Source organism: Anopheles stephensi, chromosome 2 (assembly GCF_013141755.1).
Source record: "Anopheles stephensi strain Indian chromosome 2, UCI_ANSTEP_V1.0, whole genome shotgun sequence".
Taxonomy (NCBI): domain Eukaryota; kingdom Metazoa; phylum Arthropoda; class Insecta; order Diptera; family Culicidae; genus Anopheles; species Anopheles stephensi.
Genome location: NC_050202.1, coordinates 71,349,322 through 71,376,842, shown reverse-complemented (window position 1 = coordinate 71,376,842; position 27,521 = coordinate 71,349,322). Strand labels below are relative to the sequence as shown.

The following is a 27,521-nucleotide window of genomic DNA, read 5'->3' as shown; positions in this document are numbered from 1 at the left end:
TTTAATTTATTTTTAATCAGTAGTTGGATAATCACGTTACTGTAGAATAGATAGAATCTTTAAGGGATTTGATACTCATCCTCGCATGCAACTATGTGTACTGAGTAATAAATAATGTTTTATCAACAAAATTTGTATTTTTTTGTTGGAACAATCTTATCTGTTGACGCTTATTTTTAAATAACTCTGATACTTCTACTCTTATAAATCAACCATGTCAATACACCAAAAAGAAGGGTCTTGTAATTACAAAACACGGTGGTCAATTTACTCTCTACCCTAAGCTACTCTTCTCCTAAAGGGAAAGGAAAAATAATTTCCCTCCAAAAGCAAAAAAAAAAAACAAAAAGGACATACCATCCACCACCACAAACAAGCATGAAAAGGACAAAAATTGGTTCATGGTTTCACAGACGCAGGATGCAATTAATCTATTTATTCATCGTGCGTGTTTCGGCAGACTGTGATAGCGTGGTGCCCGGTACACAAACTGATGACCAAGAAAAGCCCCACACACGCAAACCAACGCTCTCGTTTACTTGCTACGGAACGTTTGCGCATATTAACCCCTCGGACGCCCAAACCCAACCCAATCCCACCACGTGGCTACGTGAATGAAATTAGTGTCATAAAACCGAATTGAGACCGTGGGACAAAGGGAGCCGACATGAAGACGACGACAGGGCCGAAGCAGGACGGAGAAATAGAGAAATAAATACGGAAGAATTCATTGCTCCATTTTCTCTCGCTGGTGTGTCGTTACGGTCGTCGTCCTCGTCGGTCGTCCTTTGCCGTTGCGACGAACGTTTTATTGTCACGTCCCGGGACGCAAACATAATCATTCGGTCATCCACCACCACCCGGCCCAGTCAGCCAACCCACAGCCTGGCTTTCCGCTTCGTCCTTCCGATTTTCACAGCTTTATTCCGTAGTTTCAAGGGTGGAAGTGATTTCTTCGAACAGGACATAACACCACTTGGAGCGTTTTTTTGTGCGGGACTGGGCTCGGGGTGATATCGTGATGGTGCGATGTATGATGACGACACTGCTCAGCTTTCCCGTTACCAATTTCGGACATTATGGTGCCCTTTCCACCGTCCAGTGAAATAAAGGACTCGGGCGAACACACTGGCACAAGGAGTCCACAGTCCAACGGCAGCAGCGTGGGTGCCGGAGCATTTTGACCATAAATGAAGCGTACAAATAGAAATAGCCTTGACACTCTCATCCCACACCATCTCTAAACTCCCAGTCCCTCCTTCACTCTCTCTCTCTCGCCATTCGAAAATTGGGGATGAAAGGGAAGTGGTCTTTTGGCTTGGAACATAATCGTTGGGAATTGTGTGCTGACAGAATAAAGCATCGTTTCCCCCGGACACAGGGAGAAAGAAGCAAGTAGGGCATCGGTCGACACGACTACCAGGACGGATGGGGGGAGGCGGATGGGATGGATGGGGAGTCAAAACGAATGTCCTTCTTCTCTATTCAACGGTCTCACGCACAGTTCCACATCCTCACGCACACACAGACACAAATTGTTTCATCTATATCAAATGAAAGGCAACCGGCGAAAGACGGTCTTGTGACGGCCATCTACCGACGCTCGGATACGAAAGACGAATACGAATCCCCAAGTCCTCTCTCTCCCACCCCGGAGAGGAAGAACGGAGGTAAGGTGCTGCAAGGATAATAGAGAAACTTATGGAACGTGATGATGTTGTTAATTAAATGTTGAATACGGAATGAATCTTTCGGGAGATAAGAAGATCGCTTAATGACTGACACGGTACGGGACCAGGGTGGGAAGGGCCGGAGAGCCACCGGGTGCCTTGGGGAAAAGCTCTTTTCCGGCAAGCGACCGAAAACACAGGCAACCGAAACGGGACGGTAAAATTTTCGGTAAGTGGAACCGGAAGACTTGCCTTGCCTGGTAGCCGTCGCCGAAGGGCAACAGCACAGCGCGCACTGGGATGGGAAGCATCCGTACCGGAATGAAATGGAAGTGAGACCTTTCCGGATTCCGGAAAATAGGAACAAAATGGGAGGTGATGGTGGTGGTGGTGGTGCTAGGAAGATAGACGAATGAGGACAGTTTCTTGCTCAGTTTAGTCTTTGATCGATATAAATCACTTTCACTCGTTTTAGGCGTCCGGGACCTGGATGAAAGCGCCTCCGGAGTCAGTGAGTGGTTCGCCAGGAATGTTAACGTTTTTGGGGGTTTTTTGTGGGTCGGGATGTGAAAACTAGGACGTGATTTTGTTGTGGCAAGCAAACCCAAAGAAGCAAGAACTAATCAACTCGACACATTTTATTTGAATGAGATAGGGTCGAGGAAACCTTCGAGGATGCTCACACTCTCAAGAAACTCTACTGATCTTACTTTTGTATAGTGAGTAAGAGTAAAGCAAGATATATGTATTACATTTAGCATGTAATATAGTTCCAGGATAAACGGATGAGTAGACACTTTACGTATTAATCATCCAATAATTCCTTCAATGCCTTTTCGGGGTGGGATCATAAAGCCATTCAAACCAGCCATTAAAAACGGCGACACGATAACAGTTTAATCGTGCCTGTTTTTCCCCGAATCGTAAAATCCGCGCGCGATCGAAAAAGTTCAAAGTTAATCAATTAAAACCCCCTTTTTTGTTCGGCCCAAACCGATAATCGCTAATTTTCGTTAACGGGTGCAATGACAACAGAAACTCTCTCTCTCTCGCAGTAAGCCATTCGGGTAGGATGACCTTTCTTAATGATTTGATTTTTGCTCGAGGCTCAACGTGCGGAAACCCATTTATTTCTTTGCTGGGGTTTTCGACTCCCATCTATTGTTTTTTCCCACTGGCACCAAAGAACAACCTCCCCATTTGATTGTGGTTTCGATAGCAGGAAAACCCGAAAACCCTCCGGTACTTGCGTAACGATCGTGAGCCGGCCAAGCCGGGTCTTACAACAAAAGTGACCGAAATTTCGATTTTATCTAAATTATACCCTACAACCAAACGTCATGGGGACATGGGTGAAAGCTCTCGGTTTTCCGATCGAACCGAGTTAGGGTGGTAATTGGTGGGTTTTATCGTACGTGTTGAGCGTGTTTAGTGTTGTGTAGGGGTGTTCTTGTTTTTTTTTTGTTCCACTCACAATCACGATCGTTAGCCACTTCATTAGTACTTGTCTTTGTATGTGTCTGTGTGTGCGTGGATTTAATGGCAATCCTTACGAATGGGTGTTGTATTTCCACGTAGGTCAGAATAGCTAGCACGGGAGGTTGATTAAGCAACGACAATCATCCAACGGTGCTGCTTACAGGGGTTTTCAGTTCACACAACAAGTGTTTACATATTTACATACAATAGGCGATTTTGGTATAACACACAAATCTTTTTTATTTAAAAGAAAATTATTCTAAGAAAATCATTTTATAACATTTGCTACGCTAATGGCATGCTTTTGCAATCGATACGTTTAGAAGAAAAAAAATGAAATAAAGCTAAAATAAATGCAAATGATATGAAACCATTTAAAAATTAAAATAAAAACTCAAATTAAAATTAAACTAAATTAATAAGATTACGATGAAAAACACACATAATAAATTAAAGGAAAAAAAAAAACAAAAAAGAAACATGAACAAAAGAAGCGTTTCGAACATAACATTATTGAATGTTGCAAGCAACAAAACTGAGAAATAGTTTCTTTGATTTTAAAACAGTTATTCAACTATTGTTTTACGCACAATGGAAAGCGCTCGATGAGGAGAGAGAGAGAGAGAGAGAGAGAGAGAGAGAGAGCGAGTTTATATATTAAAATTGATACTTAAGTAAATAATTTAGTTAAAAAGCACATTGAGTGTATTGAGGTTGCGTTCTTAAGAAAATAAAATTATTCTGTTGGCTTTCGAACAATGTAATATGAAAAACCCTCGAACAAAACATTTACAAGAAACTATCTATCTTCTCTCTCACGCGCTCTTCTGTCAATTTGCCCACACACACACGGGCAGCTAAGCAATGATGATGATCGTACGCTCTATGATGGTGGTAGTGGTTGTTGGTGGTTGGTGCATTCCAATCGGACAAAAATGCAGAGTGAACAGACAGATATAAGGGAGGGAGGGGGGTGGGGGCGGTCAAGGTGAATATATGGGCAGGCAAGGTGTGGTATGTGGAGGGGTTTGAGTGGTTGTTATGTGCGTTAATAGTTTTAACACGAAACTTACTAAAAGTTGCTGAATTCCCTGTTGCTGGTGTTGCTGCAGATTGGCAAGCCGAGGAAGATGGTCGGGAAGAATTCAGACGGTTTCAGAATAGGTTCGCACATGTTCGAACGGTCGTTTAGAGTGCGGTAAGTAGTGTTTTGTTGAACATTTTTACGGTATTTTTTGGTTTTGTTTACAGACACGTGAGTGTGTGTGTATTTTTTTTCGAGAGTTGCAGCAGCATTTGATAGCATTACAACGAAAGTTAAAACGAGACAGAAGAAGAAGAAGAAAAAACAGGACATCAAAATTACGTTCTTTGCACGACATAGGACGAAATATGGTCTTTACCACATGGATTTTTAGGAGAAAACTTTTTTTCTATTTAGTGGACTAATCTTATTTTCTGTTGTGTGGATGCCCTTACACGATTGTTGCTTCGGTGTTTGTTTTTTCGAAAGGAAATATTTGAGGAGAAACGAAAAACTAATTCAACCAAGTAACAAATCAATACCAGAAACGAAAAAACAGAAGAAGAAAAAGCATAACGCAAATATCTAATATCAGTTCACGCGTCTACTAGGCTTCGAACAACTACTTGTCTTTGGCGATCAAATTCGGGCTGGAGCTTTGAAACGGAAGTGTGGTAAATGTTGTAAAACCCCTCTCTTCGAGGGTGACCAAACGAAAGCAAAGCTAATGTTTTAAGTAGAGATTTTCCAATACATTCCTATAGTTATGTATAGCAAAACATAAGAATCACGATCCGTTTAATTGCATGTAGAAAAACAGCAGATGGAAAAGAGTACAAACTAAATTCATTCTAAATTATAATTACTAACCTAAGGAAAGGCAATCCAAATTCAAAAAATGTAAAATCACGCAAATAAGTCAATATGACTAGATGAAATTAACTCATAATTCGCTTCGTAAAGAACAACGAAAAACTTTGATGAATCTTGTGTGATATATCAGTAAAGGGGTAAAAATCTTTAGAATCATAAACCATCATTTAAAAACACAACGCGAAAACAGAAACAGAAGCTTCAGCAGCTCCGTAACCCCTTCGGGATGATGTCGCTACGAAACATTATTATTATTGATACTGATTAACTGTTTAGCATTGGGGACATTGGCATACGACTGCGGAGAGTTTTTTTATCTTTCTGTTTCTTGTTGTTTTTGTGTGTACCATACATATCACAAACGAAACATCTCTTGTTGGCTACTTACACCGATGATGGCGTTCAGTTCCGGCATCGTGACCTGTTTCGCACGCTCGACGGCCGATGCGATCTGTTGCTGATGTTCCGTCGCCAAAAATGGTAGCAGCTGGCCGATGAGGGCGTTCAGTCGTTTGGCAATTTCGGTCTGGAAAAAATGAGAAGTGTGAGAGAGAGGGAGAAAGTTCTATTTAGAGAGAATTTACATATTTATTTTCACATTTTATTTATATTTTTAAATGATTTATAAAATACTTTCTTTTCCTCTACTTACAAATTGTGTAAACAGTTTCGCACCTTTTGATACAGATAACTCCGCTTTATGCGTACCTTTATCAGGGTGCAAACCTTTATAAACTGTTAGTTAGCACACACTGACTGGCATGATTGGCACAGCCGAAGGATCAACTAATCTTTTGAATAAATTATTACCATCCTTAACCTGACGTCCACCGACAGAATATGAGTTGTCGAAGGGACGAAGGGTAGCTAAAAACTCGAAAATCCAAAGTTTCCAGTAGCACACAAAGCATCAGCGCCCCAAAAGAGGATCATTTTGATCCGTTTCCTTTTCACGTTTTCCAAGATCTTTGCCACCAGATAAGTCTCCCGGTTTCGTTTAAGTAAACCATTGTGCCGTTCACATGCTTCGCTTTCGCTCCTCCCTGTTCAATCGTGCCACACACCTTTTGGAGAGGGCCTATCCAAATAACTTGTCCAGGAGGCTTGGATTTGCAAAATTCGTCGGACGGTTCGTGAATCAACAGTATTAAACGTCACTGTCCGTTCTATCCGTACCCTTCTTTCCTGGTTGGTGTTTTGGTCAGAAAATCTGCAAACAACCATCTGACCGTAAATGGAACCGAAAAAGAAGTATATAAAATTTTGCGACTTAAGTCAACTTCTCCCGCTTCTTATCTGTTACAGTGGGGAGTGTTTAGAATGGAGACGCCTGGTGAGCCGTACGAAGCAGATAAATCAACCGGTATTTTTATTGTGTGTGTGCGTGCCGGGATCGTTATACCCCTTGACCGGATCTAACACATTGAAACATAAAAATGACTTATTTACTAACCAATAAAAAATAAACTCACATTCAAAGATGCAAAAAAATTGTTTAAATTCGTTTCACAAAAAAACCAACTCAATAAGAATCATCTCACCTTAGTGGGGTGAGGCATTCAACGTCATGCAAACCTAAAATGCTTAAAAGAAAACTCAAAACCCCCCAAAAAAACGAACTTTGACTTTCAAACAGGATGCCCGTTTTTTTCATCCGTATTACATCCCAACCTCGTCCAGTGTCAATGGAAAAATGATAAATTTTTCGTCTTTTTTCTCCTTCACCCTCTCTATTTCCGTGCTTGCATCCCCTCCTCTCCCCTTTTGAGGCAAGATTTTGGGATGAGCAATTCCGGATGCACCAGCGAGAAGGCTGGTATGAAATGAGTCGAGGAAATCGAGTTTTTCCTTTTAGCACTTCGCCTAAAAGTCAGTTAGGGTGACCGGACTCGGACGCGGACCCAAGGATAAACTTCTCCGGGGGGACAAGGAGTGTCGAAGGAGTTGTGACAGAGTGCCAAACCAACAGTCGCACATACAGAGAATGTGTCTCGAATTTCGAGCCGGATTTAGGAATTTTTGGGTTAAGCTTCTCGTAACGGTTGACAAGTGAATGGATTTTTTCTTTGTCATTCGCTGGAGACTGGACCATTTTTTTTTCTTTATTGCTCTTCAGTTTCTACTTGTGGTTGTGTTCGGAAGTCTCTAACTTCACACCACAACCGGATGGGAGAGGTATGCTGGAGAATGGTCAGTTGAGGAGAAGGATTTGTTGCAAAATGTGGAAAAATCTTATCCCAAATCATCTTTTTCTTGACCCGCTTTCCATCCCCCTTGAACAACGTAGAGAAGGATAACAGAAAAGGAAGAAAATGACAAAAAAAGATTGTTACAACAGCTTTATAGTGTCCCATAAAATCGATTCGATTCTTCCGACGCCGCTCGCCGGGTGCGCTGTTCAATTTTTCGCCCTCTTTTTTCTTCTGACACAATCCCCCCCAAAGGAATGATAGGCAAGAGCGAGCCAGGTTGGGGGCTCTTGTTGAGCAGGGAATTTGAAACCCGAAAGTTCAAACGGAATGCATAACAACACAGCGCCATAAGGTATTTTTCTAGGTATCGGCGTCGGTTGTCGTGTAGGAACGTGGCAAATCGAAGGGTGAATTGTGAAGGGAAACACGAAAAACCGAAGACTTTATTGAAAAATAATAAAAACGAACAGAGTCAACCTACACTTTGAACCTTTTGCCCGCACAAACACCCCGGGTTCGCCCACCACATCCGAAGAAGCAGAACGATGGTCGGGAATCATCAATTCTTCTGCATTGATCCTTGAGCCTTTGCTCCCTCCCGTGGAGAGGTTGTTTTGTGGGGTTGTATTTTGTTCGATTTTATTTTCTTTAATATTAAACGTCAACGACGGAACGGAATCATCACCATCAGATCCCGCCCGAGAGTATGATTTGATTTTCGTGACGTTTCACGTCTATTTGTGGCCCCACTTTTCTTCCACCAGTCAATAGATGGTGACGGCAAGAGTCGTTTTTCATTCTATGTTTAACTGTAGACGACGAAGTGACGAAGGACTTAGCTGTATTTTTTTTTTATTCATAAAGAACGGCCTGGCCGTATTGCTTGTCTTAGCTGTATTGAATATGAAAAAGCGGGTTCATTTTTCTTAGGAGGTGTTTTAACCTTCGAAAGACTAGTCTGATGACGTTCAGTTGTCAACATGACTGAGATTAAATACCCCAAACATAATTCTAAAAGATCTCTGAATGCTGGAAATCAAAGTATTACCGATTGACATTTGACAGCTGAGACTCAATGATAATTAATAGCGAATAATCAAATCAAAATTGGGTCTGCGGCTCCAAATAATCCCTCCGTCAATGAAGCGTCGTTTATAAGCTTGATTGTCACCGAAGAAAAAAAAAACAATCCCCCATCGGAGTCATTTGCCGCCAGTAAGCTTGCCTATCTATTTACGCCATTTTTAGCTTCGTCACGGCGCGTCTTACCAGAAGCTCTTGAATGAAACCAAACAGAGTAGGGAAAACAAAAAAAACCGTTTCTTTCTCATCATTCGCTCTTAATCAGCATCATTTTCCACTGAGCCATTGAATGGAAGAATTTGCTACGAATGAACGGAAAACTCACCCAAAGGTTCTGTCTTGGTCTGCGCTGAGATGAAGACTGATCCCTACTTACAAGTTGAAAGGGGGAGATACCCTGAGATAAGGATCGAACCTCTTGACTATATTTAACACTATGGTACGGTGGAGGATGTATAAGCGAATGTGTTTCCCACCCGTAAGTCATCATGCCCTATTTCTTTTAGGAGAGAGACCGAGCAAGAAGAGATCGATATCGATTCTAATCGAAAACGAACCAGAGCTCGTTCGTGATGGGACCGAGCAGTGGAGAGCGACAACCGGCGAGTTGTTTATTGGCGAAGCATTTTTTTACCCTCCCGGAAGGATTTCCTTTGATTGAATTAGGCTTTATGACTTCCGGGGACGGGTCGGGCGTTTCGGGACACTCCGAAACGATGGTAAGTGTTCGGCATGAAAAGCTGGTCGAGATCCTTTTTTGTTGGTTGGTTTGCACGGTGGGGGGTCTCTTGTGTGTACATAAAGCATCCTGAAGAGCAGATTTCAATTCGGTCCCGATGCAGTGAATCGGGTAAACTCTATAGGAACTTTTCTCCACCCAAGCTGCTATGATGAATGATGAGTTTGTGAAGAAAAACTGCCCCGAAAAATGCGTTTTTCTCTTCCATTTCGTGCGATGAACCGGGGCCCAGTATTTTTTCTTCTTCCGCGCCATGGCCTCATTCTCGATCCTCACGAAATTGTGTGCTGTGTTGGGGTTGGAGTAAGTTCCGATTTTTCAAGCGTAAATCCCGGCTCATCATCATTCCCAATAACGCCGCCACTCTCGGAAGGAAATGTACGCACCAACTCTCGGCAAAGGAACGCGAAAGAACAAAGGCTCTGCGCTCTGCTCACACGCAACAACACCAAAGTGAACGACAAATGATTGAAGTTGATGAGCGTACGACGACGCACAAACGGGAGAGACTAAAAAAAAGGACGCCCCACACGGCCTTTATTTCGGTGGCTCGATGAAGGCTTTGGTGTTGATGAATGGCTAAAACGATGAGATTTAGAGAGGCTGAGGGAAGATGAGAAATAGGAGGTGATTGGAGCGAACGACGATGATGTCTGCCCTTTGCACTTTTGTTCACGTGGTAGAGACACTGGGAAGCAACCCGCCTACCCACGGAATTCCGGGGCCACGGGTTTTAGGAATCCGTAATTCATGATGAAGATGCGTCCTTTCCATCTCCATTTTTTTTCTCTCTTCTGTGCAATAACATGCGATTCTCGGTGGGTGATTTCGTTTTTTGTTGCTGTTGGCATGCGCTGTTTCCATTCAAACCACGAACCAACAAAATCATCTTCTTTATTCTGTCGCGTTAACAGGAAATGAACTACTGGGAAGCAGGCAGGCAAGCGTGATGCGCGATGGGCAAAGAAATCCGAAAGAGAAATATGGACGGAAGGTATGCATCATCCCATCACACCAACCATCATCATCGTGTGGCCCCTTTGGCGGCATTGTTCGCTGGCCAAAGTTAGGAAGAGCTGGGGGGAGATAATCTTTTGCTGTTGCGTTGCGTTTTATCCCTGCCTAGGCAACAAACAACCCACACACACACACACACACACACACACAGAGGGCTGCTGCCTCCGGGGAAGGTGAAAAGAGATATGATTATGATGGAAGGCTGTTTCTTTGTTGTTTTTGCTGTCCCGTGATGCGCGGTTTATCCCTTGCTCGCCCGGCCGGCTATCCTCCCTACCATGATGATATCGATTAATCCCCTTGAATGAAGGATTTTATGGCGAAAAGGGCGAAGAGAGAGAGACAGTAGAGAAACGCCAAGAAAATGGAAGGCCACCGAAAGAGAAGTTAATAAAAATGCGTAGGAGGTCAGTTCTGAAAGGAGAAAACAAAGTAAAGCAAACCAAACAGAGGGGCATCAACAACAAAAAAATCCACGCGGCGAAACTGTGCCGACGACAAGTATGATGGGGTACCGAAAGAAGGCAACGAAAACAAAACACAAAAAACACGCGTGTGCAAATGACTGATTGTGATGAGTTATGCTGAACCTGGCAGGAAGTTTGAGCCATTTCGGGTAATAATGGGGAAACAAATGATGAATCTGTTGTGGCAGAGTAAAACGGAGGTTTTTTTTTTGCTGCTGTTGTTGTTTGTGTCCCCCAGGCCATTTCCTCCATTTTTGGACGCAAAAGGTTGAATGATTTTGATCCTTTTTGGCTCGCTGGGGTTTTTTTTGTTTGATTGTTGGTATCATCCTTTGCACCCTACCTCCATTCCGACGCTTCACATTTACTGATTATGTAGTCAAGAGCGGATGGGAAATAATTGCTCGACGAGCGAAAAAAGTGATGAATTTTTAAGCGGTATATTGTAATGGAAGCACCTTCCATTCCTTTCCATGCAAAGGGAAGCATTTATTTTTAAATTTGTGTGTGGGATTTTACACGCAAAAAATCAAACCAATGTATAATAAATATAAAAATGTTAATGATTTTCAGCGAGTTTTACGTTAATTAATGAGTTGTAAGGAAATAGACGGTTTTTACAGATTTTTAATCTGATGTTCCTATGTTCTAGCAAGTCTTTCGACCATCTACTATCTTTTGAACAGGTCTTTTATGCCTAGATAACATATTACGGCTATACCACTTGATTTGAAGCAATTATGGCAAAAGACAATTTGAAGCAATTTGAAGCAAAAGACAAATCAAAAGCTTCGCCAAAGATTGAGGCAAATCGCATCCCAGGAAAAAACTCACCCACCCAACCTATCCAATGAACAAGCTATCCGAAAGCCACCGAAAATCCATTACAGTAAAATTCTGCTGGTTTTTTGCTTGCTGACCGTTGTTCACTTATTTAAACCACACATATGTAGCTTTTGCCCCGTCTTAAATGACACGAGGTTATGTGATCAGCTGGCTCTCCAAAGGTTTTTTTTTGCCTGCTCGCTTGCTTGACTTGTTAGTAAACGAACGCGTTATTGCATTGAGTGTGAGAGAGCGTAACAAGGATGCGCTTCACTATTGGCCGTTTGTGCATCGAATCCTGGACATGCCCTGAAAGGTGGATAGTGGAGAGAAAATGAACGTGAAAACCAACAACCAAGCTACATCCACTGCGTGTACCATTTGTCCCAAAGCTTTTGTAGACGAACGGTGGCCGGAACAAAAAAAAATCCCATACACACACACACACGAACACACTGTGGTAGGATAAAATTTTCAAGGGACAGAAGGATCGAATGAACTGATGCCTCTTCGGTCAGCTTTATGTCAAGTGCAACAAACATTTGCAGGCACCCTCGGCTAGCCTTCCTTCCCTCGAACGTCACCACGGCTTCGAGGGCAAACAAGCCAAACGGTAGCACGTGTTTCAGCTTCCGTGGTTGAATGGAGCTTTGTGCTCAAACCCTACGGCCAAAAGGGAACAACGACATTGCAAAACACTTCCCATGAGCCACTTCCCCATCACGCCACTTTCTATTCTGCACACCACCATCGCCGCTCCCTCGACTTTGATGTAGTGTCCTGCATGTGTGTGTGAGTGTGTGACCCGGACTCTGCACATCCGAGCCACCGAGTGTACGGAAAGACATCGAACGAATCAGTTCCTGCATTTCTCGAGCATCATCACCATACCATGCAACAGCAGCAGCACACACATGTGAACCGTATTTTGAAAGGCCTCTCCAACCGGCCAGGCCAGCCAGGCTTCAGAATGGATAAACCTTTCCCCCGGGCAGGCATAACAGTACAGTGTCCCCGATGTGGTAGTGTTTGACTATCGGCCGGATAGCCTTTTTCGATTTCTTTCCTCCTGTGTCCACCGCTCAACAGCCCCTCGGACGTCAGTACGTGTTTGATGGTTTTTCAACATACTCCCATCGTTGTCGGAAGACGAAAAAAGCATATCACTTCCGACATTCGAACTCGAGAAAGGCACTAGCCAGGCGGTGGCTGCTGCTGCTGGATGAAATATTGCATTGTCCACATACGCAGAGACCGGACGGGTCACGAGAGAACGGCAGAAGTTAGTCCTTTTTCGTGTTTCTTTGTGTAGGTTTGAGCTACAGCTGTGCGAGAGGGTTTGAGACGGTGGAGCAGTGGAACTCGACCTCTGAATAAGAGAATTTGAATTAGACGTTCGACTTTGGCAGCCATTCACTGTGACAAAATGATTCTTCAAGTGTTGCTGGATCGTGTTGCAATACATGGAGAGATTGTACTTCTCATTAGCTTAAAAAAACGTACAAACGAACATGATCAAAGCATTATATTCAGTTTAAATGCTTCAAACACTAATCAAATACCGTTACACGATTAATCCAATTACCGTAACTGTCGAGCTACTCAACTACGTATTGTTGAATTATATTTCCCCGACTACGAGAGCCCATTTGCTGGATCGGTATGAATATAAATTAAATTTCCAAAACACAAACAATCGCCTCAAAATCCCAACCCATCGCCCATATCAGGTCTATTTCATTTGAGTGCTTCAACTTCAGCAGCAGCAGCAGCAGCAGCAGCAGCAGCAACAGCAGCAAAAACAAATCAACCTAAAAACGCCGAAACGTAACACCCGATATCCGTCCTCTACCGTGTGTGCGATTTAGATTTCACAGAGATATTTATCGCTTTGAGTGCAGCATCAAACAGTGACATAATCCACCGCACACACACTCCCGAAAACACGCTAGCGTGAGCGAGCGGGCAAAGGAAACTAGTGGTGCAACAAAAAAGCGCTATGCATTTAAATGGAATGGAGTTTTATTTCACTTTGTCAAACGCGTTTGAATACATTTGTGTCGATGGGTGCGCGCATTTTGAGTTTTGCCCACTTTTTTTGCCAAACCATCACAACAACAACAAAAAGACTGAGTGATCTGAAAGCACGCTTAGACAGGGGCAGCAAAGAGCAAATGGATTCGATTTGCACACAGTTAAAAATTAAATTTGCTACACATGCTGTGCTGCGTACAGTTGATAAGCAGTGTGAACTGAATCAATTCCCGTAGCACAAGCACACACACACACACACACCCGTTGATCTCTCATCACGGCCGTGGCTAGCAACAAAAACAACAGCAGGATTGGGGGATGAAACAACCCCCCTTCCCTCATCCAAATGCATCCCAAAAGCATCAGCGTCTTTTTTTACAATATTATTCCATTGCATTTTCCAGCGAAAAAAGCCAATGTGGAAATCTATCTACCAAAAGCAAAAATAATTCCCCGCGCTTTGTTTATTTATTTGTCTCCTCTGTCATGTTGTGTTTTCTGTTCTGTTCTCTTTTTTTTCGGGTTGGCTTTGTTTTTTTTCTGTCTGTATGATGCTGCTCATCAATATAACAGCTTCAATTTTCATTTTTCTTTCTGTTACCGGATGCATCGAAACCAGTTGATAATTTTATTTATCTGTTTTTGCGGGGAATTTCACCTCCCTTCCCTTTTCCAGCGAGAGGGTGTTCTTTCGACAGCCAAAGCGAAATACAATGCCATCCATTTTTTATGCCTTTTTTGTGTGCTTTAGCGAATGGCTTTACGAGTGGCCACAGATGAATGACAAAAAAAAAACAAACACGGTTGAAGCTTAAAATGCAATTGAATGTGTCAAGCGGAGGCAAAAACAATTATTTCAATAAAAGCATAAGCAATGTACAGAAAAGCGAAACGAAAAAAAAAACAACAACAGCGAGTCCCGGGCAAATGATTGTAGTAAAATATTCACACTCGTTGCATAAAAGAGAAATGAAAATTAACATATAAATGAAATAGTAATAAAAAGCATATTTGTGGTGGGGGGAAAACAAAATCAATATGAATGCAGTAACAAATTTTGCTCATACATCGCACTTATCATACATATAGAGGTTTACATTTTATTAGACTAATAATAATTTTTGCATTAACACAATGAAATACCGAATTGTAATAACAAGCGCAAATGACACATCAAACATTTCGCAATAGAAACCCCTGCTGGAATCAATCAGTTACATTTATAATCAATCGAAGCTGGTTTCCGGACAGCGATGACAAGAAAAACCAAAAATCATTATAATAATCAAAAGTAAGGCTACACAGCCAACAATTGCCACACCGCACGCGTACGGTGCAAAGGGCGATCAGTCGTGGTGGCGTAAAAATAATTAAGCTTACCATCATTTCCCTCCCCCATGTGTGCCCGGCCAGATTTCCCCATTGGCACCTCCACAAAGAGGGGTTTTCATTCCCGCGACAAACATCATCACACGCGGGAGAATGATAATTATAAATCAAATTGTTTTAATTGATACAACTATTTATGATCGGACCCAATTAACGGACGGAAGGATAATTCGTATTTATCCTTCATTCCCTTCGCGTCACGTTCTTTGCCAGCTTACCGGCAGCGAAAACCAACAGTACTAGGTAGTTGCTGCTGCTGCTGCTGCCGCTGCTGGTGATTGCAGCGCATAATCATTATATTCTTTCACCAGGTTTCACCGGTATCAGATTCACGGGTCCGGTATCGGTTTCCTATCTGCACGAAGCGCAGCGGTACATGGAGCGAAAAGGTACGAAGGGAGCCCTGAACGGGAGTAGCTTTTTGAAATTAATTCAATTCAACGACTCGTGCTGAATTGGCGGCGCCAGGGTCAATTCACACGATCAAATGGAGGCGCCTGGTGGCGTGTAGCATATTGGCGACAGAAAATCACTATCTGTGTGCGTGTGTGTGTGTGTGGCTGTGTGTTGTGCGGGAAAATACAACGGTGGATCAATATTTTATAGCGACCACACTTTGACTGCGTACGGCTTACGAGCAGAGGGGTTGTATTTCAATCACTGTATGATAATTATCAAGCGCTCGGAGTTTGGTGGAGGATGCGTTTTTGCCTTTCTTTTAAATATAATTTGATTGGCTCTTTTACAAACCATTTTTATCGTAAATTCATGAAAGTTTGTTCCTAAATTTAGAGGAAAAATGTTTACCTCTTTTGAGCATTAATACAAGTAATCAGCATTGTATTGTTTTTTAGCATTCGTCGTCCGACTCATTTATACGAACTAAAAATGATAACCAATAACCTACGCTGGAACGAAAATAAAAACTCCCCAACTCAATTACTCACAACCAATTTGCGCTACGTCTTTTCATCCTTGGCTGGACTGCAACCAACAGTCGAAGTTACCTATTCGACCATGCCCATACAAATCCCAAACCAACAATCGTGTCGACGCAAACTTTTAACACACTTGATACACTCTCACGCGCCATCCGCGCATTATCACATCGGTTTGTTTTAATTAATTGGTAATTACATGTTATATTTAATGTTTAACATCACCCACGAACGTGCACCATACGCCGTCCACACACATAAATGGTGTGCGAGATGAATTGGAAAACATACTACCGACACCTTCCCACTCGTTGGATGAAAATGGATTTCCCATGTTCCGACTACTGTAGGTGTGCGGCGACGGCGTCACGAGACAGGAAAGGTCACACGAACGGGCAACGAAATGGCATCAAAAGCCGCAAAGTTGTGGCATTCGGTTCGGGTTTTTGGGGATGGGAGGCAACGGTACACTACAGCCCATCTCCACCATCCCCTTCCACCCGGCACGAGAAGCGTGGTGGCTTATTGACTCGCATAATGAGCGCATATTTACCACTGCTAACCTTCGTGGCGCACACGGCGGGCAGGCTGGCTGGCTGGCTGGCTGGCTGCTCGCCTCTAGTGTGCCTCATTTCAATAATATCCGGGCAAGCGCAGCCATTCCGTTCATTTCCGTTTGTCGAACAATTTGCAACACATGAGCTGGTTTATTGATGAAGATAATGATGCGCCTCCCTGTGTGTGTATGTGTGTGTTTGCACGTACGTACAACCCTCCCTCCGCGTGTGTAAGTTTGTGTTTGTGGCTGGCCAATTTTATCGGTACCGGCGCTGTTGGTGTGCCGACACGCGTACGTGTGTCAAACACGCGAACAATAAATTGTACGTCACTCCGCCCACATCCGCCCTCATCTCAGCAGCGAAAGGGAGGAGTGAAGGAGGGGGTAGGGGTGGTGGGGGAGAGAGATCATCCCGTCATTGTTAATGGGCAGGCTGGGGAGTGTACACACGATCAACGCGAAAAGAGTAGTTGTATCTGTTGTTGTTATTGTTGTTGCCATTATTCCATAAATAAATACATCATTATAAATGAAGTGTGCTTCCACCACTTACCGGTTTGGGAAGCAGGCGGCTGAGGAAGAAAAGGTGAGGAGACAGGGTGGCTTGGGCGATATATTGAATAAATAAAGTGGATAACAAATAGCCCGAACGTATGCACCGGCTCTACCATTCATACTTTGCCATCCGTTGCCATGCTCCCTTTCTCTCTCTCTCTCACCCCGATCGTACCGCACTCGGAATGGAAATCTACGCTCCATTTGCATCAAACCGCATACTGGTGGGGGGCGGAGGAAGCTTTTTTTTTGGTGGTAAAAGCATTTTAACCATCACACATCCGATTCGCCCAAAACGGTAGTGATAGTGGTGATGGGCGAATGGATAGGCTAACCACCATCGACTGGATGCCAAAGCGAGCATTTGAAGCGGGAAAACATTGCTGGTTTTTATCAAATGTAGGAGATTGCCGGTTCTTCCGGGACATCACTTAGCAAAGTTCTATTTTTGTCTTGAAAATTGACAAATATTGTAAAAAAAATCTCAAAGTATTAGAATCTTTGAGCAACAGGCAACTATTACGAAGTGAAGCGACAAGAGCAATCTACGTACATCTCAACGACGACATATCCTCTAAGCAGTGTCAGATCTAGTTTATTTACTAGTTAATTTATTTTAAAAAAAACGATGCTCAAGTCCCGTAAACTTCCGAATCCGTTAATACGCGAATAATTAGCACAAAAGCTGATTGGAACGCTAACGAATGCAAGGTCTTTAGGAAAGGATGCTTTTCAAAAATGCAGCTCGCGTATTATAGGGAATAATAATATGACCAGGACGTTTCTAGTTAATAAAGAAAAATATTACAAGGGCAGGATCTGAGGGTCAATTTTTCTACAACCAAGCATTTTCGCTGGTATGTTCAAGTTGATCGTGGAGAGCAGATCCGACAAGAGCTTCGGAGAAGAAGAGAAGAGGAATCGAAGTCCTTGCTGGATTAGGAGAAATTATATTGCTTGATGGTTTAATGTGACACAATAAAAGCCATGTTTTCGGTTTAAGTCATTAGGATTTGTATAAAACATCGATAAATTGGGTTCGGTATGCGTTGCAGTCAAGAGACATTGCACATCGGTACTGTATGACCGACATGTTGCTGGTGAGGTACAACTAGTTGGGGGTCCATCATACTATCGCTGCCGACAAAAAGTGAAAATTCATCATGATTATTAAAAACGGCTAGATTACGAGAATTTACTCGAATTTCTGGCAATACTGTGCACCAGAGCTTAGAGTTGACACCATCTGACTACTACTTGCTTCGATCGGTATAGGAAAAATTTGGCTAAAATCGATGAAATTTTTGTTGTTTACCCGATACAACCATTTTGAATAGCTTCTTACAAAAGCCTAGTATTATAAGGTGTATTTTTTCATTCTTACTAATATCATCAAAAGAAAAATAATGTAATTCCCAAAAGACGACAGAAGAAATAAGCTAAAAATCAGCGCCTAATTAAGATTTACACACCCTCCCATCCTCCTTCCTGTTTTCTTCATTTCATTTCATCTTTAACGATCAAAAATAATTCCATCACGTCACATCATTTCTCGCACAACAACACATTTCAACTCGACCGAAGCAACCCACCCACTCACCACCCACTTAAACCAGGACAATCCCAAAACCACCCAAAACCATTCGGGAGCGTGAACATTATTAATTATAGATATCTAATTATCTGCCCTCCGCAATCTGCCCCCAACTCACCATGGCCTGTGGTTTTCCGCAACAGACATTTCTTTTCTATTTACCCAACTTCACGCGTCCCGTACGGTGGCGCACTTGCCCATCCTTCTCGCCTGGTGGGATTTACGACGCAAAAAGATCCCAATCGTAGTGGATGCTTTTCCTAACCCTACTTCACCGGAGACCACGAAACGAAGGGAAGGCCTGTATTTGTATTTGTATTTCGTAGAGCACGATGAGACGAACGGGGGGGGGGGGGGGAAACGGAACGGGAAAACAAATTAAACTTTTCCTCGTTTTTCGCTCGCTCATTTAAGCAAAAGTGACAACGATCTCCTCGGGGGAATTTTCACCCAACAATAACCACTCTCTCGCTCTCGCTCTGCCGCTGGTTGTTACTTGCAAAGGGAGTCAACAAAAAATAACGAAATGAGTAAAACAACCCACCACCAAGGGCCGTAGTAACAACACGGTGCTGTAATTTCGACCGAAGAAAAGTGAAAGAATAAGCTAAACAGCAAACAAACCCCGATAAAACCTTTCCCCGTCTGTGTGCGTGCTGCTCTCGTTGCAACCGTCGTTGCTGGAGCGTTGTTGGAAGGAATTAAATAAATGTAAAAAGATCGCAACAAGAGCTTTGATCCGTGACGGGGAGCACGCTGGGGGATGGATGGCAGACACCGTACCCTTGGGGAAATGAAATTAGATCTCCTTTTCCACCACCAACGCTGTGCGTATTACACGCTTTACTTTTCTGACCTCACTTGCTTGCTTTGCGTCGTCAGCCTATTAGCATTTTCGGGGTTGGTTCGGGGGGTTTGCCTTCGCAAAACAAGACAAAGGATACAAATCTCTCACTCTGGAGGGTAGAAAAATGACCTGTTCCTTCTACTGTTCCACAGTGTTAGAGTCCAAGGAAAACAAAAATGTGAAACACAGAGTTTATGAACTATGTTTCAGTTTGGGATGCATAGAAGTTGTTGGTGGGCGTTGGTTGAAGTTTTTAAGTTCATCAAATTTTAGACTCCAAACTTGGATTAAATCAGTAAGAATAATCAGATCCTTATAGCGAATCAAGAAAATTAAAATTTCTGCTCAATGTGGCTTTTTGTTATAATAACAAATTATTTTAACAAGTGTATTAACAAACCCCTTGCTATGCCAGGACTGTTCATTTGTAATTTACAGTGTTGCAATATCATCTGATAAAAATTAACCTCACCGTAATGGTGGAAAATAAACAACACTAATTAAAACTTAAATTTGTTTCGACAAAAATAGGACAGTCGTTAGATATGGATTAAATCCTTATCAAAAATACTGTTGCTTTTGAGGATATTAATGATACTTTTATTAAATATATTTTTGATAAGCATCTATATGCCTTGGCTGTTACTATTTCCCTTACAAAAACAAATAAATTTATTGATTGACGTCGAAACATAAATATGATCCAAAAATCAGAGCCATCATTTCCTCCACCTAACCGAATGATAAATATTCTTCTGTTATCCTCCTTTCCCTTCACGTAAACTGCTCCTACAACCGATGAGTTTGTTGTGAGAGCGATAGCGTGAAAAAGAAAAGCAAAACAAATGAATTACAGCCAAGTAAATAAAATAAAGATTCGTAAAGAGATAAAAGTGGCAACGATTTTTTCGTTCCACGTTCGCTATAATTCACCACAAGTAAGTTCACTACTCGCGTTCTCTATGCTTCTTTTACTCGCCCGGGTACTCACTTCATCGTACTGTTCACGCGTAACTCACCTTCACACCAAGCAAACGCCCTCAAGTCCCCGTACCCGTGCGTGTATGTGTGTGTATACGGTTAAGTAAATGTGTGCTGGTCCGGAGAACGGAGCGACGTGGCCGGACGTGGTGGTGAGAGTTCCATTTTTCCAACCATTTGCCCGCTCCATTACAATGCAACCACCAGCGACCTCCCAGCCAACCTTTCTCCACCCGTTTCTCCTTCACCACGCTCCTACTGTCCACTTCACAAGCAGCAGCAGCAGCAGCGGCAGCTAGATTGTCGGTGTTGAATTCCCTTGCCATCATCCATCTCTCCGGTACGATTTGAACTACAGCCATTTCCTGGTTTTTCTTCGGTTTTTCCCCACATATTTTCTACTCAGTGAGGACGTGCGAAACGCAAGGGAACGGCGGGCTGGCCGCGGAGCGGAAGAAGTAGTCACACTTCATGTTACCGTTGATGAAGGTGAGAAAAAGTATACGAAAAGTTTCCTGATGAAGTTTCCATCTCCTGCTACATTCCTTTCCCCCCATACTCTCTCCCCTCCTACCGTATGTCTATGATAGCAAATAGCAGGTAAGATGAAGCACAGGCGGAAGCCGAGGGCTTATATTTACACAAAGCAATAAGAGCCACCAGCGTGAGCACAAAAAAAAGGTGAGGATGGTAAATACGCAGGAACGAGAGCCATTCCGTGCTTTGCGTTCCAATCAAAGCGAGAGCAACAGAGAAGGTACGAAAACAAAACCGAGCAGCAGCAGCAAAGCATTAGTCTCCGTGCCTGCCCTCCGTGACCGCTGTGGTGTGGTGTGACTCAATTGAGTGACAGAGAAAGAATGCAGGATCAACCATAATTGTAGAAGCGATGGGTGGGAAAATTGCGGAGCTGCTCCTCATTGTTTTCCCATACCTTCTCTCTCTCTCTCTTTCTCTCTCACCCGGCACAACCAAATTCACTCTCTCCCTTGTGGGCAGAAAACAGCGGTTGAACGTACACACCACCTCTGGCTCCTTCCACTCTATGTCCTTCCCAAGCCGAGGTTGGGTGGAAAATAATTCAGTAAAAACAGAGTGAAAGAAAATTCCATAAAGCGTTACCAACCAGGGAGGAGGGGTGTCGGGGTAGGGATTCCTGGCGACGAAAGGTAGGTTTCGCGCTGGTGTCGAGAACTGAGCTCTCGTCCACAGCGTCGTCCTCGTCCCAGCAAACCGACAATGATGGAAAAGTTAGGAAAACACAAGGCAACAGATGAAGACTTACTAGGCGGAGAGACCAGTAGTATGGGGATGGGTAGGTGGTGGGTGGTTTTGGGGTGGTGGTGTGGGTGGATTACTTTCCGCTAGCATTACACACACCGAGAGAGTCCCCCCGCTTTTTCGTGCCCTTTTATCCAATGGTTCTCAATTATCCAGCCACCACCTTTCTCCTATCTCCTTTCTCCACACCCTCACCCACCCCCACCGCTCGAATAGGGTGGAATGGGGGAGGAGTGGGAGCAGCAACACGGAAGCAAAGGTTCGCGCCGTGTTTGTTCCTGCGACCCGAGCGAAAGGTGATGGTTGGATAAACGTGATGGTTATTTGTAGGACGGAACCACCGGGCCACACACACACACACACACAATCCACCCATGTCCTGGGAGTTCTGTGTCCTTGGGGCGACAGAAATGCTGGTGCGTATCAACGGAAGCGGTAAAATAAAAGCTTGTCGTACGGAACGGAAAGGCTCCTGATGAAGAGAGGGTGAGTCGGTGTGAGGGAAAAAGAAGTGGGGGGAAAATGGAGAGAGAAGAAAAAAAGGCATAGGGATCAGTAGATGAATAGCGAGTGCAGGATCGGGAGATGGGGCGCAGTGGTAGGGAAGGATAAAGGACAGCCAGCTACGTGAATACCATCACGTTGGCAATTGGATCACCCGATGAAGAACCAGGCACGGGTAGGAACGGCAAATGAAAAGGGGGGGGCGAGGAGGGATAGAATTCATTACGAAAAGCCACCCTATCTTGCTGTTGGTCTCCATTTTTTTCTCTCTCCTCCCGTTCCGGTCGACCAAAGCCGGTCGTTACAGCAACCACACCCGTCCGCTCGTGGGCAGGGGGTTCCACCCCGGGAAAAGGCCGCCGGGTGGAAGAAAATCAAATATGAGCAAACAAGCAAAAGCAACAGTGGGACGAGAGGGGACAAAAAACACCCCTCCCAGGAAAACAGCAACAAACAGACGAACGAACGAGCCGTGGAAATCCGTAGAAATGGTGGAAATGAAAACAACGTGGTGGTGGTAGTGGTGGTGGTTCGTTGAGTGAGTTTTCCCTCAATCGTTTTTCCGTACTTTTTCCGCACTGGGAAGGGGGGGGGGGAGGAGGAATTTTCTCTCTCGCTTTCTCCTTCGCTGTTTTGCGCTCTTGCTTTCACTTGTAAAATATTTTTTCCCTTCCTGCGTTCGGTTGCTGCTAAGCTTGCTTCATATGCACATGCAAACAGCGGACGAGGATAACGTTTGGATGGTTTACCGCGAGAAAAAGAATATGAAGAAGAAGAAGATAAAAAGCCTCAGGTGCAGGAGTGTACAAGGAAGGAGGAAGGTGGGGTGAAAAAGCCTCCACCCCGAGTTCTCAGTAGCCTAACGATAAGCTGCTGGTTACCATATCCGCCGAAACGCCGAACATCATCATGAACGCGGGCCCGGCGAGTCCTTTCGCCACTTGCGATGTGCGCGGTTTGGCACGGTTGTTTTTTCGGCCAGTTTTTCTTCCTTTTTTTTGGGAGGGGTCTCTGTATTAAGAATGACCTGAACCACGACGACCAAAGAGCTGGCAACCATAGTGATGCGGGATGAGGAGACTGGCAAAAAAAGGACATTCCACACTGCTGACACACACACACAGAGCGCTGAGTAAGTGAGCGTTCTGGATGTTGGTAGCTGGGGAGCCCAGCAGCCTGTGACTCGGTTCGTTTGTTTTCTTTTATTCATCTCGGGATTTATTATCTCACCTAGCCAGGGTCAGGTAGGAAAGGGCAGGTAGAAGGAAAATTTTTGTTGCGCGACGCAAGTTGACGGACGACGGTTTTCGAAGTTTCTTGCTTTCGCGCGTATTTTATTTACCGTTCTCGTTTGCTCAACTCCCGTTGCCGTTCTTGAGTTTCTATTGCCGTGTTTAATTTTGCAACCAGCTTTTTCGTCCTAATATTTGACCAGAAGGTAATGAACTTTTTTGTTTTGTTATTCGTTGTGTCTCGTTTGTTTTATCAACTTTTCACTGAGCTGGGAGGATGGATTGGGAGCGTATCATGTTAAGGAGCGATGTAAAAACAATGTGGAAAAGCCATTATGGTGTGTGCGCCTGCCACAACTAATCCCGCAAAGCATCGTTTTTTCAACTTCGTGGAAAATGACCCGGAGAAGAAAACAAAAAACCAAAGCATCGGAGCAGATGTTAGATGTGAAATGTATTCTTTTAGTTCCGAGCGTGCGGGTGTTGGCGTAAAACTTATCGAAGACCAGGGAAAAGGAGCGCTTTTCTGGATAATAAATTTATTTACCCAATACCTGACTCCCTTCTTTAGGGTTTGCTCTGCCACGTCAAATAAACCTCGTTGAATGTAATATAAAAGGAGGGAGAAAAACTGGATCTCCTGTCTTGTTCAGCGGTGTCTACTAATATTTTTGTTTTCTTGAAAGGAACATGTGGAAGCATGTTGTGTGAAGCCAAAATTTAAGAAATTGGCTTAGAATCAAACCAATTATAAGCGAGCCAACATATTTATGCAAGGATTAAAAAAATGTTTTATAGCAATATTTATTAAATTTAATATTTTAAGATAGTTGAGCTATCAGTGATGAGTATTATCCATTGAAAACAATCCAAGTGATGGAAATTTTAAATGAAAGCCTTTAAAAATGAACAAGACGTTCTTGTCTTGTCGTTCTTTCTTAAGAAGAAATGGACACAACTGGTACAACTGGACTATATCACACTTCCAAGACTCTGCGCAAGGTGAAGTGTAAAATCCACAGATAGAATTGAATTGTGAGTTTTCTACTTCAAGTTGAGTAAAGAAGAGAAAGTATACTGATAACATTACTAGTACGAGAGCTAAGGCACGATTGACTTGATACAATCGAAGCTACTTTTATGCTTCAAATATTTATGTACACATAATCTCATTACTGCAAAATCTGCTACGAGTTCCATCTTCTCAATCCAAACACAAAGAAAAACAACAACCAGAATTTCCATTGCCCATCAATTACGCTGCTGAGAAAGTATGTTCCGACGCTTCCTCAACTCTGGCGCGCAAACAGATAAAGTCTGCTAAGTGTGCGGCGGTAGCTAAATCAAACCGAGTCCAATTCACAGCAGCAACGCGTTACGCTTTACTTTATCATCTCTCAACTAAACGGAAACGTGTGCACTGAAAAATGCTACTCGCTTTGAAATCCTGATCCTCCGGTAGAAAGAAAAAAAAATCGGCAAAATAAAAACATCAACATCGACTTTTCTTCCCCTCCCACTGGGGGTGGTTCAAAACACAGCGGACAACGTATCGTGATGCTTTCTTCTGATGTTTGCTAAATTTTCTCACATCCCTCCCCTGCAGATTGGAGTGCTGAAATGAAAGCGTCCCGCCAAAGAAGGAGATCATCCGTACCGACATTTCAAGCCTTAAATGCACTGTACACACACACACGTGTATGTGTGTACTTCCCGGTGGTAGTGTGTTGTAAGTGTGCTACTTTCTTCGATCCGAAACATCGGTACCTTTTTCGTGAGCAATGTTGTTGTGTTGCTGAACGACTGCCGGTTCACTCACCGTTGGCCCAACCAAGACACAACACGATGTGTGCCCTAGCTTAACGGTGATAAGGCGTTGCATCAACTACCCTTTCCGTCGTTAGCCACCATTTTCCACATAACGGAATTGAGCATCGTTTCGAGAGTTTATTTTCCCGTGTCCTCCCGACACGAAATCCGTAAAAGACACACCACGCGATATGATGAATGTGACAGCGCCCCCGAGAACTCCCATTCCTCTATCCTGTGGAGATCTAGGGGAGGGAGGGTGAAGAAGTGGCGCGGGTAATTGGTGTAAGAAAGCTCCGGAAAACACATTCAAAAACGTGGTGAAGAAGAAATGTTGGTCGGTGAGCGGATGCTCCGAAGCAGCAGAAGATTCAAACCATCCTGCCACCATTTTCGCCGTGCTGAGCGGGAAACCTTACGCTTACGGCATCATTTCACTACCCAATTCCCCCGTCCGGGAGGGGATGCTACTGGAGAGGGAGGGAGAGCGAGGTAAGATGAAAAATTTTCCTTTTGTGATGGTTTTCCACAAACAACTTGTGCCCTCGCCCGTTGATCCCCCCGTGTATTCCTACCAATTCCTTCGACCCGAGCACGTTCATCGGGTTTCCTGTCGTTTTGGGGTTGTCTCTTCGGCAATCTTTCCTGTACACAGACGCCTTCTTGCTTTACCACCCCAACTGTTCCCTTCCTTTCGATATGAGCAGCCTTCTTGTGTCATTTATTCAACAATTTCGCAGCTTCGTGTTACCGCAGGCACCCAGGCTAGCGCTACCTTCAACCGTCACCAACTCGAAACGATTCGCTTCGTTTCTTGGGTGAAGCAAATTCTTCATCCCTCGAGAGCACTTTCCACTCTTAACACTGGTAAAGGATCGGATTGCTTGCAAAGGATTGCATCCGGCGAGCGGGACTGGGTGGCCGAGGGTGGCTCTAAGGCTTTCGTTTCCAGTTTTTTTCTTCTGTGCTTCTTTTTCTGTACTATTTTTCTCGACTCGAAAATCATCCTTCATCCCGACACTGGTGAGCTGCCTTGGGGGTTGGCGGAGGAGACATGTGGAAGGGTGGGTGTGGTATTCTATTATAATATTGTCATCCTCTCGCTCTCTCCCTCTCGGTCGTTTTATTCATGCCAACTTTTACTGCGTGGCCAGGGAGGGAAACGAGAGGAACGACGGGACAACGTTGTGGCAAAAAGGTGCCCCACGGGTTCGTAACTTTTTCCACCGCTCGCTTTTATCATTTTCACGCGACTTGTGACTTCTTTCATCTGCGAAAATGCCATCCCAGCCGCGGGGAAAAGTCTCCGGCAGGCAGGCAGGAAAAATGACACCACTGGCAAATGAGAATGTTGTGCGTTTGGGAGTTTCCTCTTTCGGAGTTTTCTCGCTGTGTGAGTGTGTTTTTTTTTCGCTTTTCTTTTGCTTTGTTCGTGAGCAAACAAGGGAAAATTGGAAGCCAGCCAGCCACCTTCTCCGCGCCGTGGTGGTGATGATGGTTTCCATCGAGCGGAAAAGTTTTTCCGTGCTGCCTCCTCCTGCCTGCTGTTCTGGTGGTCGTTCTTCTCATCCTCTGCCGACCAGGACGAGGGCGGAGGTTTTGGTAATCAGATTTATTTGAATAATTTCCTAGTGATTATACCTTTTAATTATGCTGCCAGCTGCAGGAAGGAATGGCAAACTGGCGTACCCGAGCGAAGTGGGAAAACCGAGATGAGCGTCAAGATGGAGACGATTCGGGGTTTTTTTTTCTCGGCCTGTTTTTTGTGTCGCTTCTATGCCAGTTAAAGACTTTACTGCTTTGCTTTTTTTGACGATTTGGGGAAAGGGTTAGAGAGCGAGTGATGTGGGGGAAATGATTTTCTCGTGCATAATAAGTTTTTTTGCACAAAACTCTTTCGGCTTGATATTTCCATTAGCCGTGTATGGTACGTGATTTTTTTTGGGAGGTTTTCGTGCCCTGCGAAACGATGAAGCAGTAAGAGTGCTTGCCGTTTTTTTTTGGAGTCCCCAAAACAGTTGACAAAACGATTCGTCATTGATTTTAATTGATTCATCGTGTTTGAATTTAATTTTTCCAAATCTTTTTAATGCGCATTTCCATTCGTTTGTCCGATCAATATCTTAATAATTCATTTGAATTTGATTATAAATCACTTTCAAACAAGCGTCGTTTTTTTTTTCGTACATAAATAATTGAATCACTACAAGCACATCAAAATGTACCGACTGTTTATCCTTCTTGTACATAGACAATTCGTTCCGTAAAAGCGTGGCAGAGTTCAATTTGAATCATTCCGAACAGTGCTAATTGAACCAACAAAATCTGTTTCATTTTACCGTGAAGGGCACACGCACACACGTACACACACACACACACACAAGCCATAACATTTTCCTCCCCCTATGGTTGGCCAATTGATTGCAAAA

At 43.7% G+C, this 27,521-nt stretch overlaps 1 protein-coding gene across 23 annotated transcripts in view; it reads right to left on the bottom strand.

The window, feature by feature from the left end:
* The window catches only part of LOC118504642 (protein groucho), a 184,214-nt gene that overhangs the window by 15,424 nt on the left and 141,269 nt on the right, over positions 1 to 27,521 (bottom strand). For 19 of the 23 annotated variants that reach the window (XM_036039377.1, XM_036039391.1, XM_036039376.1 and 16 more), the window contains 2 exons: positions 5,435 to 5,572; positions 4,223 to 4,255 (listed from right to left, as the gene is read on the bottom strand). In XM_036039377.1, the coding sequence (XP_035895270.1) occupies positions 4,223 to 4,255; positions 5,435 to 5,572 (171 nt within the window). The remainder of the gene's footprint in view (positions 1 to 4,222; positions 4,256 to 5,434; positions 5,573 to 27,521) is intronic. The other 4 variants (XM_036039379.1, XM_036039381.1, XM_036039382.1 and 1 more) reach the window with 1 other exon arrangement.